This window comes from Budorcas taxicolor, chromosome 1 (assembly GCF_023091745.1).
Source record: "Budorcas taxicolor isolate Tak-1 chromosome 1, Takin1.1, whole genome shotgun sequence".
NCBI classification, from domain to species: Eukaryota; Metazoa; Chordata; class Mammalia; order Artiodactyla; family Bovidae; genus Budorcas; species Budorcas taxicolor.
In genome coordinates this window covers 160592588-160605495 of record NC_068910.1, presented here as the reverse complement: position 1 = coordinate 160605495, position 12908 = coordinate 160592588, and the positions used below count along the sequence as shown (strand labels likewise).

The window sequence follows — 12908 nt, the reverse complement described above, 5'->3', positions numbered from 1 at the left end:
AAAGAGCTCAAAACTCTTCTGAGAAAAAAGCACTCACAGCTGGGCGACTTGGTCGGGTAATTTCCCTGGATTCTTCTGGTTTCACCTTGGAGGGCTCATGGGGGAGCACAGGTGATCCTTCCGACTTACTGTTGGCTAGAGGAAAGAACAGAGGGCCAAGAAAGATAATGACCATCAGAAGGTGCTGGAGTTCTCTGGTGAGTCATCCTTGCGATGACTCAGCGGACAGCTCACTCAGCCAGACAAATCCTCAAGCACATCTGTGAAAAAACAGTAAATGTTCCGGCAAACAAAAGCAGCCATATACATTTAGGCTTGTCACCTGGAAGTCACTAGGAACAATAGGAAAAACTAAAAAAAAAAAAAAAAAGGAAAAACTAGCAAGCCGCCACCATTTACGGAGCACCAATGCCGTGCCATGGTTAGGGTCAAACACCTTTTAATGTCAATTGTCTCACTGAATCCTTGCTGTAACCCAGTGGCCTGGCACTGGTTTCCTATTTCACAGTTGAACACAGAGAAGTAACACAACTAGCCCAAGGTCACACTGAAATTGTTGGCAGAGCTGGTATTCTGTCTGATTTCTCAAAATCCTATTCTCAATTATCATGGTAAACCAGCGTCTGAGTTATTCCATGTTTGATTTTTTTCTTTTACCACTTACCCATCAGGATAAGTGTTTTTGATGAAATGCTGTGGAAAAAGAGAAACTTGTTTTACTTAGGGGAATGATTTTTAAATGGGCAGAGGGGAGGATGAGCTAGTTGTCTGGGTCCTTTAAGGAAGAAAGAATGAGGTGAGGGAGGGAAGGAGAGTTTGGTGATAAAGGGGATGTGCCCTGGAATAGCGCAAGGGTTGGGGGAGGGCTGCTACAGAGTGAGGAGCATCTCTCTGATTTATGAGCTTACAGGTTAGAGAAGAAGCAATCTCAGGTGGGAAATACTCTTTGGTTTGGCTTCAGAGTGGTTTTTCCTGGGTAGGGACATAGCAGGGTAGGACACACTAGCTTTTTACCAGAAGAACTAGAGGTCAAGGGAAGAAGTTAAGAATTAAACCTGAACCAGATCAGACAATTAAAATGATATGCTTAAGTTTGGATTTTCTTTAGCATTTGCTCTAATGAAACATATTATTTTATTTTATATGAACAGAAAAAAAGCTAAGAGAATGGCACTTTTCTAAAGTTAGTAAGTCTATATCTGGATCAAAGCAACAGAAGCCTCCACAGTTCTGGGTTGTCATGGATGTCAGAAGATTGTAAGAAGAGGCAGCTGCAGGCCAGTCCCCGCCCCAGTTCAGAGACAAGGCACAGTGTGTCTGACATTCACCTTTTCAAAATAGACATACAGTGAGTTTACTTAAAAAAAAAAATTAGGAGGTAAAGAATGATTGTGTCTATTAAAGAGGCTAAGAAAGAGTAAAGAACTGGTGCTTTCCATCAGGCAGAGTATTAAGTGTTTTCAAATTGCACTTAAAAAAATCCCAGCCTTCATTACTTGGAAGCAAAATTATCTTCTGAAGAAGGTTTATGCAGAAAGAGTACATTTTGATTAGCTAGAAACAATAGGTTGTCATGTATAATTAGCTGGACACATTAATGTTTTTCACGAGTTTCCTCATTATTGAAAGCTAAACAATGAAGGATGACTTGAATTAAATGGTCAGAGAGGCTAATTTTTACCTCACTAATAGGAATAACCAGAAGGGTCAAGTATATTTTTTTAAGTCAGAGATTTTATATCTTCTCTCCAGGGCATATTTATCCTACATTTAGCCTTTATTAACGTTTAGTTTGAGAAATACCTTGTATTCTGAACAATGTTGACACAAGGGGAAGAGGATACTTGTGGGTCGTGGAACTCTAACTAAGCAATCAAACAGAAATGGAAATTGAGCTGTCTGATGACTACATTTTCAAATGAGACCACTATTCTGCAATCTCCCTGAAGAATTCTGGTATCTGCAATTAGAAAGGATTGGGTCCACACTGATGTCACACACGTGACTGGGATGGTGGACCACTGCCCTAAGGAGACTGAACCCAAGTGGAGTTAAGGGGCTTCTTGGCATCACATAGTGGTGGCCACACCAGGACCATGAGTCACAGAAGTCAGGAAGTAATCTGATTCCTTGTCCAGAGAAGCCCTCCTGGAAAGGTAGGGGAAAGCTTTACCTCGAACCCGGGTCCGCTCGCTGGATCCTGCTTGTGACCCAGGCTGAGAGCCGCCTTGGGAGCTGGGCTGGGAGCTGGGGGTGCTGGAGCTGGAAGAACTGCCACTGCTGGTCCTCTGCAAGGAGCTCTCCAAGACGGGCTCGGTTCTCCGGAGGTCGGGGTTGCTGTAGGGACAGCGATGCACAGGGCTTACATTCTCAAGAACTGGCCACTGGTAGACACAAGTGTAGTCCAGTCCCGCCCCCAGTACAAAGGGATGAAGACAGTGCCTATGTGACCTTGCATTAAAGGGGTCAATGTTAATGACAGTCATGCTGTCTTCTGTGGAGCTCCTGGCCAGATTCCGCATCTGGACAGGATGAATTCTTGACCCAACTCTTGGGTCATCTCACATCAAACATATTAGCTCTGAAATGGTGAATCTTCAAAGGAGGCTGGCTTTGAAACCCCTTTTCCTATGCTCATTGTAAAACTGCTACTGCTAAGTCACTTCAGTCGTGTCCGACTCTGTGCGACCCCATAGACGGCAGCCCACCAGGCTGCCCCGTCCCTGGGATTCTCCAGGCAAGAACACTGGAGTGGGTTGCCATTTCCTTCTCTAATGCATTAAAGTGAAAAGCAAAAGTGAAGTCGCTCAGTCGTGTCCGACCCTCAGCGATCCCATGGACTGCAGCTTTCCAGGCTCCTCCGTCCATGGGATTTTCCAGGAAAGAGTACTGGAGTGGGTTGCCATTGCCTTCTCCGTATTGTAAAACAGTAGAGAATATGAAAAGATGAAAACAAGGGAGCAATGCATGCCATCTCTGAATCAAGAGACATTCAACTGTATTTTACTGGACGATATATTATCTTCTAGTCTTAGAAAAAAAAATATTTATTTATTTTTGCCTGCACTGGGTCTTTGTTGCTGCCTGTGGGCTTTCTCTAGTTGCAGAGCACAGACTCCAGGGAGAGTGGGCTTCAGTGAGTTGTAGCTCAAAGGTTTAGGTGCCCCGTGGCAAGTGGGCTCTTCCCAGACCAGGGCTCAAACTTGTGTCCCCTGTATTGGCAGTCAGATTCTTAACCACTGGACAACCAAGGAAGTCCGTTTCTAGTCTTTTTTCTTTTGTATGTATGGAAGCACACTGTATATTCAATTTTGCATATTGCTTTTTTCCCCCTTTGCCTTTTGAGCAGCTTCTAACACTTCTAAAAACAATAATAGCTGTATAGTAGTCCATTATATAGGTGAATTAGTTCAATCATTCTTCTGTTATTAGGTGCTTCCAATATATCGCTGGGACACATAATACTGAAATAAACATTTAGAGGCAAACAAATGTTCAGTCACATCTCTCCTGGAATTGGAATTCTTGGGTGGAGGGGCATGAACTGGGGTATGCATGTGCACATATATATATGTGAACATATAAACATACAGCAGGTTTTCACTACAGTGTATGAGACTATCCATCTCATTGAATTCTTACCAGTCTTTATCATGAACAGCTAACTAACTTGCAAAAAATTATATTTTGCTGTTTTAATGCAGTTTTAAAAAATTACTGTTGGGATAGAATAATTTTTATTCACATTTATTTGTTATTCAGAATTCCTCTTCTGTGAATTACCTAAGTTCTCAGCTCACATAGCTAGTGGTATCTTTGCATTTTTAAATTTCTTGCAGGAAATCTTTATATACCTTGGCTATTACCAAAGGGAAGAATGTTTGAAAATAATTATTAAGTGCTAAACCCAAGAACAGTGTTCATCTATTGGCAGGCTAAAAGCCCCCACTGGTTATAAACGCTACTCTATTATTCACTCTCACATCTTTACTACTCCCAAAATAGTGCATTTATTCATTCACTCAGCTGGTCTATACTGGGCACTGGGTCAGACCTTTGAGATACAGTAATGAACAAGATCCAGCTCGTGCCCTCTGCCAGTGTCGCCAGGCACATATAGCAGTCTTTGCTCATGCTGTGCCTGCAGTGAGCGCGGGGCAATATGGGAACATGAAGCGGACTCCAAGGCCACTTTTGGTGACCACAGGGCTGCAGAGGCGAGGAGGCCACTAAGCAGTGGTGGTGGGAGGAGACTGAGAGGATTTTAGGATTTTGTTATAAAAAGAAGCAGTATTTTCCAAGTTTCTTCTAAGCTCTTCCTTTCAAATTTATAAGCCATAGACCTCTCCATTTTTTCCTCTAGACTTCTGTACTGCTGGGCCTAAGTGGTGATTTGGTGAGATCTGAAATTCAAAGATCCTATCCACTGCCATCCACCTGCCGAGGGAGAAACAGGCTCCTCCATGATTGCATTGTCTTCAGTTCCCCAAACAGAATTTCACTAACAGAGTCATCACAGTGCTATTATTTTCATGCAGTGAGCTATCACATTAAAATGTAATACTATGCTTTCATTTTTCTCTGCCCATTTTAAGAGTATCAAGTGGGAACCAGGCACTCTGTGTTGTGTTGGGTGTCAGATGCTTCACATGTAAATGTGAAAATAATATGGCCCCTTCCCTTGAGACACTTGCAGTTTGGCCCGTGAAAATCTGGCCACAAAATAGCAGTTATGGCAGCTGCTGCTGCTGCTGCTGCTGCTAAATCTCTTCAGTCGTGTCCGACTGTGCGACCCCACAGACGGCAGCCCTGGGATTCTCCAGGCAAGAACACTGGAGTGGGTTGCCATTTCCTTCTCCAATGCATGAAAGTGAAAAGTGAACGTGAAGTCTAAACCAAATAATTTCTTTCTGAAAACAAAAATATTTGGCTGAATTACAAAAATTCTTAAACATTGAGTTAGTGGAAGAGATGGCTGGTGATTCTGGAAAATGTAAATATAACTCTATCTTCATGATTTATTAATTTTGATAATATAAATGTAGATTTTTTGACAATATTCACCTTTCAATTTTTTTTACAGTAAAGGGGTGGCTAAGTCAACCTAGCAGTAAAAATTGACTGCAGAATAAAGTCTCGGTAAACTTCAGGAAGACTTTAAAAATTCTTGGTATTTTTATGGCACTCCTTTGGGTAGTAATTAGCATTTAATTGATAGAGATAGATTTGGATCCATAAAAGAAAAAACCTCCCTCCTATTTGCAGAATATCTAATTATTATCTAGATAATAATTAGATATTATTAGATCATCTATAATAATATTTAGATATCTAAATATCTATAGTATATCTAATATAATATTCTAAATAGAGTAGCACAATAAATGAATGCTAATTCTGCAATATCTCACATTTCTAATTTTTCATTTTTTTCCAAAAAATAATCCTATTTAAATTCCTAAATAATAACTTCTTCCCTACTGTTCTCTTTCATTAAACAGTAGTGGTCAGGAATTATTTATGTATAATTAATAAGTCCTAAAAAAATTTTTTTTAAATTACACGTTAGGTTAAGGTTTCTTGGTGGCTGTTCTCATTTTGTAGAGACGCAGTGTTCTTTGTATGAAAAAAAAAAAAAACAACTATTGGGAGAATGGAGTTCTGTGAGCTCTGAGGATCCAGCTCTTTGCTCGAATGCAGCACTTCTTTGATCAGTTAGCCAAAACCTTTCATTAAACACCTGCCTTTGTGAGACCATGAGGGATGGAGGAGAGTCCAGGTCACAGGACAGACCGTCAAGTTACAACATAATCCTAGCAATGAGACATGCAGTGGAGACCGTAGCCAGCAAGGCAAAACTCTACATGCTGTGCGAGCATCTGTGAATGGTAGCAGAGTCTGGGGAGTGCAGTGCAGTGCAGCCTGGAGTGGTTGGTGGTGGTGCTGGGAAAGAGAAACGACTTGATTAAACTTCAGGGGGTTAGCAGCAAGGCTAGGGGAACAGTCTGAGCAAAGACACGGACCTGAGTTTTCCTGGGGCTCCTTGGTATAAAGACGACCCCATCCTGGCTGAGTACCACGTCTGTGTAGGAAACCCTGGGATAGTGGATTATCAAAAGAAATGGGAAGCTTCTATAGCAATTCTCTTAAAGCCAGGCAGAAAACACGGGCCTCCCAGGGCCGGCTTATGAATGACTGGTCAGGACAGAGGCAGGCTGACCAGGGAGGAGGCTGCAGCCACGTTAGACGATAAGACCTGGGCCAGGGCTGCCCTGGGATGACAGAGGTGCCAGGGCATCAGCAGAACCAGCTGGAATGAGCCTGCATCTCTGACTGGGGCTCAGGCCTCTCTTGGTGTGAAGCTAATTGGATCCCATGAGCATGAAACCCCTGATCTGGGCTTCATTAGCACAAGTCTGTCCCCCCCATCCCCCCACTGGAGCTAACCAGTGTGGGTACTGATCTTAATAGGTTGCTATTTTTGCTGCTGGAGTCTGAAGGAAGTGTTTAGTTTCTATGTAATCACACATAGAAATAGGGAAAATTTCTAAATGTCTTTCCTACCTTATTATTTTTTTTTTTTTTTGGTAAAATATGACTGTTTTGAGAAAATGTCACACTGCCATGTTCCTCTCTTCCTTACTATGGTGTCACCTGATCTGGGCTTGGGGCCAAGGTGCCTGAGATAAATGCTCTTTAGAGGGATCAATTTCAGAACAATTCCATGAAATAATAGGTTTCCTGTGTTTTTTATGTATCAACTGATCCTATTCAGATCCAAATATGTAAAAACTTGAAAACATTCATATGGATTTCTTTAAATGCTAACTTTTAGTTCAGACATTTGGCATACTGCAGACAATGATGTTTGGTTTATAAAACACACAGTAAAAAGAAAATTATTCCATTTATTTGAATCATATAAAAAAGTCAAAACAAAAAATTAAGATTACAAAGTGATTTCTTGGCCCAAATATTTGGGCCAAGTCTATAATTAACTGGCTGCCTGGCTACATTCATTTTCCTTTGTTCTCTGATGACATAGCCAATGAGAACAAACCAGCCATAAGCAGATAGGTTTGGGATAGGCCAGAGAATTATTCTTTTTGAAATTAAACATTCAGTCATTGGGCTTTGACTGGGTATTATTGGATTAACTGAAAATTTTTCATATTCTGAATGTATTCACTTAATCAAATTTTAATTTGTTTTAAAAGAACACATGAATCAAAGTTAAATGTTAAAGTGCATGGGAGGTTTTAAAACAGAAATTTAAAAAATGAACAAATCAAATCATAATTTAAACTCACCAGCTCACCTTGACAGTATAAGGCATTTGGGAGTCCACATGGTAATGCAAAGGGCACACTATTTAAAAGCAATCTTTTCATGGCTTTATGGATGGGCAGTTATCTGACAAATGGTACCAATAAATCTATAAGGACTTTATTACAACCAACAGAAAATAGGACAATCTCTGTCCTATCACAGTAATCCACCGCCCCGCTACCGCCCAGCCATTGGTGGATCACATCATTAGCAAAGATGATGGAAGCGAAAGCTTCAAAAGTGCTTGTATTTGCAACAGCCGGGACATGGAAGCAACCTAAATGTCCATCAACAGATGAACAGGTAAAGAAGATATGGTACATATATACAAGGGAATATGACTCAGCTATAAACAGGAACAAAACTGGATCATCTGTCCTGATGTGGATGGACCTAGAGTCTGTTATACAAAGTGAAGTAGGTCAAAAAGAGAAAAACACAGATTGTATATTAACAAGTATGCATGGAATCTAGAGAAATGGTGCAGGTGAACCTATTTTCAGGGTAGGAATAGAGATGCAGATGTAGAGGATGGACATGTTATGTGGACATGGGGGAGGGGAGAAGGAAGGGTGGGCTGAAATAAGGAGCAGCGCTAAAATATATAGACACTACGGGCTTCCCTGGTGGCTCAAATGGTAAAGCGTATGCCTGCAGTGCGGGAGACCTCGGTTCGATCCCTGGGCTGGGAAGATGCCCTGGAGAAGGAAATGGCATCCCACTCCAGTACTCTTGCCTGGAAAATTCCGTGGACTGAGGAGCCTGGTAGGCTACAGACCATGGGGTTGCTGAGTCGGACACGACTGAGAGACTTCACTTCGATAGACACTACCATGTGCAAAACACACAGCCAGTGGGAAGCTGCCACACAGCACGGGGAGCCCAGCTCCGTGGTCTGTGATGACGGAGAGGGGAGGGAGGGAGGCAACATATGTACACATATGCTGCTGCTAAGTCACTTCAGTTGTGTCTGACTCTGTGCGACCCCATAGACGGCAGCCCACCAGGCTCCCTCGTCCCTGAGATTCTCCAGGCAAGAACACTGGAGTGGGTTGCCATTTCCTTCTCCAATGCAGGAAAGTGAAAAGTGAAAGTGAAGCCGCTCAGTCGTGTCTGACTCTTAGCGACCCCATGGACTGCAGCCTTCCAGGCTCCTCCATCCATGGGATTTTCCAGGCAAGAGTACCGAAGCAGGGTGCCATTGCCTTCTCCGATAGAATGTGAGAAATCATGAATAGTTACCGTTTCAAGCCACCACATCTTGGCATGTTTTATTATACAACAAAGGTGATCTAAAGCCGTCTCTAGCACAATAAATACACCGAATCCCAAAACGTTTCAAAATGCAGTTCAATCTAGAGCTGCAGAGTCTGTGTCACATTTTTAAGTGCTGGTCACTTAGAGATATGTGATAGAAAGAAGAAGGACTGTTCTACACGGCAGAGACAGGGATTCTCCATCCCCCCTCCCCTGCAATGCTTTTGATTATCATTGCAGGTAAATAATTATTACTGCTAAGTTCATTTCCTCCCTACATTCTCTGTAAGCAGAAAAATGTTAGCTGTATTCACAAGATCTCCTTTTTTTGGACAAAATACAACATTTAAGAGGTTCCAAGGGAAAAGCACATGTTTTGCAAGCCACTGACCATTTATTGGGCTTCCCTGGTGGCTCAGCAGGTAAAGAATTCACCTGCAATGCAGGAGGCTTGGATTCGATCTCTGGTTCAGGAAGATCCCCTGTTGGAGGGCATGGCAACCCATTCCAGTATTCTTGCCTGGAGAATCCCATCGACAGAGGAGACTGGCAGGCTCTAGTTCATGGGGTCGCAAAGAGTTGGACACAACTGAAGCAACTGAGCATGCATGCACGACCACTTATCAGTTATTTTGGAGCCTTAATGTTATTAAATTAGTATCTCAGAGGGAACAAAGGACTGCTTTTTATTTGACTAGAGGAAGACAGTTCTCTTTCTTTTGGGTTGATAGAGGGAAAAAGACTTAAAGTTGAAATGATGCTTGATGTACAGAAACTGAAATTCTAAACAACTTATCTCACGAACACAGCCTAGAAGGCAGGGTTCAAAGGAGCAAGAAGCCCTGATAACTGGAGGTTTACTATTGCTTGGAGAGAAGGACTGGTGAAGTTCAGGCTGGCAATCCAGCCTCACATTCCTTTCGCTCCCTGGTCACAGTCCACAGCAGGGGTCCTCAGCCCTGCTCACAACACCGGCTCGGTGTGAACCTGACAAGCTGCTGGACAAAAAAAAATTCAGAGCTTCTGCAACTGGCAACTCCACTCAGAATGAGCTAGCTTCTTTGCCCTCCAGAGGTGAATGTTCTTAGTACAGTTCTGTCTTATTTACAGACTGACTCCTTCCTAAGGCTTTTCATATGAAGAGAAAAATGAAAGCCTTATGATCAAAACCATTCCATATTTTAGGATCTGTACAAATAGTCATAACCTTCATTTCCAGTCTCTCTTTCTTTGACTAGCAGGAGACTGTCCTCATATGAACACAATGAAGAATTAAACAGTACCCCCAAGTTCCTTTTTATAGTCTCAACAGAGGCCATTTGCTATTTCAGCTGATCCTAAAAAGGAGTGTACTCATGAAACATGTGAGGGGAGTTTGATGAACGACAGCAACAAACAGCATCTGTTACCCCATAAAATCTGCTGTGATACTGTAAGGATATTGTTTATTTTCCAGCTTCTGTTCAGACCTCTACACCCACCAGTAGGTGGATGCAACTTCCTGATTGTAGGAATATACATGGTTGGTAAAAAATTCCAGAAGAACAAAGAGCATCACTGTATTTCAGTGACACTCCACAATGCCAGAGATGACTTCCTCATGAGAACTGGTCCTTTTGCAATTTGCCAAACTAGGACAGCTCTGCAGCTGGTCACTATGGCACTTCTTTGCCAATTATTTTCTTTCTTTCTTTCTTTCTTTTTGGCTGTGTTGGGTCTTCATTGCTTTGCAGGGGCTCTTTCTAGTTGTGGCGAGCACGGGCTTCTCACTGTGCTGGCTTCTCTTGTTGTGGAGCATGGGCTCTAGGCCTGCAGGCTTCAGTAGTTGTGGTGCATGGGTTTAGTTGCCCCAAGGCATGTGGAATCTTTCCAGATGAGGTATGGCACTGAACCTGTGTCCCCTGCATTGGCAGGCTGATTCTTAACCACTGTACCACCAGGGAAGTCCTCTTAGCTAATTACTTTCTACTGTCTCAATAGTCCTCAGGGCACATTTCTTTCTTTTTAAAATTTATTATTTTTATTTTTTAATATAAATTTATTTATTTTAATTGGAGGCTAATTACTTTACAATATTGTGGTGGTTCTGCCATACATTGACATGGATCCGACACGGGTGTACACGTGTAAATTGGAGTATAGTTGCTTTACAATGTTGTGTTAATTTCTACTGTCTAGCAAAGTGCATCAGTCACACATATACGCATATATACTGTCTTCCTTGGATTTCCTTTCTATTTAGGTCACCACAGAGCCACAGGGCACGTTTCTTGACCTGATGCTAAAAATCATCTCAGATCAGGCCACTTTGTTTGGCTGGCTTCATCAAAAGGTCTCCGAGGTTAATGGTCAGGGGTACCACACCCAGACTTTATTTGTAGTTTTACTCCCACATTTGAAAACCTGCCAAATAAGGTAAGCCAGACTGGCTTCTGCATTGATTCCGTGATTCATTTACTCATCCATTCATGAGCCCACATTATACACTGGTTTCTGTGAAAGGCTACTGAAGAAATAAAAGACTTGCCTCTGGCCCACCAAAATTTACAGTCCAAGGTGGCCAGTCAACATGCCTTAGAAGTGAAAAAAGAACAAAGATAGTATTTTAGGAAAGCAGTAATGACAACGGTAGGTGGGGCTCTTCCCTTCACCTTACCCATCTTCCTTCCCTTACCTTGCTCTGATGGGTTGAGATCCTAATCTGGGTCCCAGAGCACTACCATTTCCAGGAGAATTCTTTCTTGCTAATGCTGGGGATATAGAAGTTGTTCTTTGAGGCACCTGAAAGGAAACCGGAATTCAGAAATATTTTCCATAAAATAACTTCCATGTGGTACTGCCTGAAATGCAGCCTATTCCTTTCCTAGGATCTGCCAGGAGACATGGAATGATCAGAAACAGGAAAGAAACATCTCAAAGAAATACTTAACTTCCTAAACAAAATCAAAGGCAATGAGGCACATTTTAGCAACTATTAATGAGTACTGCCTTCAATGTTAAAAACAAATTTAGAAACACAGCAAGTGAATTACTTTGATGTACAGGGCTAAAATAATTGCCTTCCTTTGTGTGCACAAGAGTGGTGGACACCAGAAATTTCTTTGGGGTATCATGAACTCAGTTGGCCATTGGAAACTGCATCTGATGACAGTCATCCAGATAAATAGAGTTCCATTTTTAACTCACAGCACAACTGATAAACAGATGAGGAAACTATGAAATCTGGTGAGAAACTAGGGTATCAGACTAGAACTTGGGACATAAGCTCAGTGAGCTGAGAAATGACTGGAATAGGTCCTAAATATTTCCACTTGCTAACCAAGTTGCAACTGCTAATTCAAAATAAACTCCTAACACTGTGATTCCAGAGGTCAATTTGCAAATGTAATTTAAAAAATAGGATTAATAATGAAACTGCTGGAAGGTCTTCAAAAAACTATGTGAGTACCAGTTAGACTGTGAACTACAGTAGGAAATTGTATCATTAGCTTATTGGTCAAGGGACTTAGGTAAATTCAAGTATGCCTCATTTTATAAAACATTTTCTAATGAAATTGAATACTGTTAAGCGCACCAAAGGAGTTTCAACATGAGGGGAGAGGAGAAATTTACTTTATGAAAAGTGACCAGGAAACGAAAATGTGACAGCTAGGTGGGCTAAACATTCTTCAGGTGCTTTGATGTTTCTTTTTTGGAGGTCCTTTTAAAGTGGATTTATATTGGGTTGGCCAAAAAGTTCATTTGGTTCTAAAAGTAAAACTAAGAAAATTTTTTTTTCATTTTCACCAAGAACATCATTGAATAATATATCCACTAACAGAACGAACTTTCTGACCAATCTGATATTTTGTACTAGATATTTTAAAATTATGCTTTGTTTTGATATTATTGCTTAATACGTTAAAGAATATTTACCATGAATACAAGTTTTCTTGGTTATTATAAAACATTTTAAGATAAAGACCTAGAAAGATAAGTCAGTGAAGTGATGCAGAATGACCAAAATCAGTGCTCCCACCTGCTCAGTTAAATATTACTGCTATTTTTCCTTTTGTATTTGGTCACCTGAAATAGTTGTAGAGAGAGTCTAATGAATCATTAAAACCTAAAACCCTTGTATTGATCTAAAGTTTTTCTTCCAGAGTTAATAAGTGTGTGCTTGCATGTTTGAAGAGAATGGACCAATGACCTCAAATGTCTCCCCAGCATTTCTGTCTGCCCCTCTGCCCATCCTGTTTTTCAGGTTGAACTTTGCTCCATAAATAACCTTGCCTAATGCCATCCCCGAGACAAGAACAACAAAAAAGCCGTCATCAGCCAAT

The 12908-nt window shown here is 41.4% G+C and overlaps 1 protein-coding gene across 1 annotated transcript in view; it reads right to left on the bottom strand.

Annotated features, from left to right (window-relative positions):
* TNIK (TRAF2 and NCK interacting kinase) overlaps positions 1-12908 on the bottom strand; it is a 398208-nt gene that overhangs the window by 45469 nt on the left and 339831 nt on the right. The window contains exons 18-20 of the mRNA XM_052645336.1: positions 11261-11367; positions 2174-2337; positions 38-135 (exon numbers count right to left, since the gene is read on the bottom strand). Coding sequence (XP_052501296.1) covers positions 38-135; positions 2174-2337; positions 11261-11367 — 369 coding nt within the window. The remainder of the gene's footprint in view (positions 1-37; positions 136-2173; positions 2338-11260; positions 11368-12908) is intronic.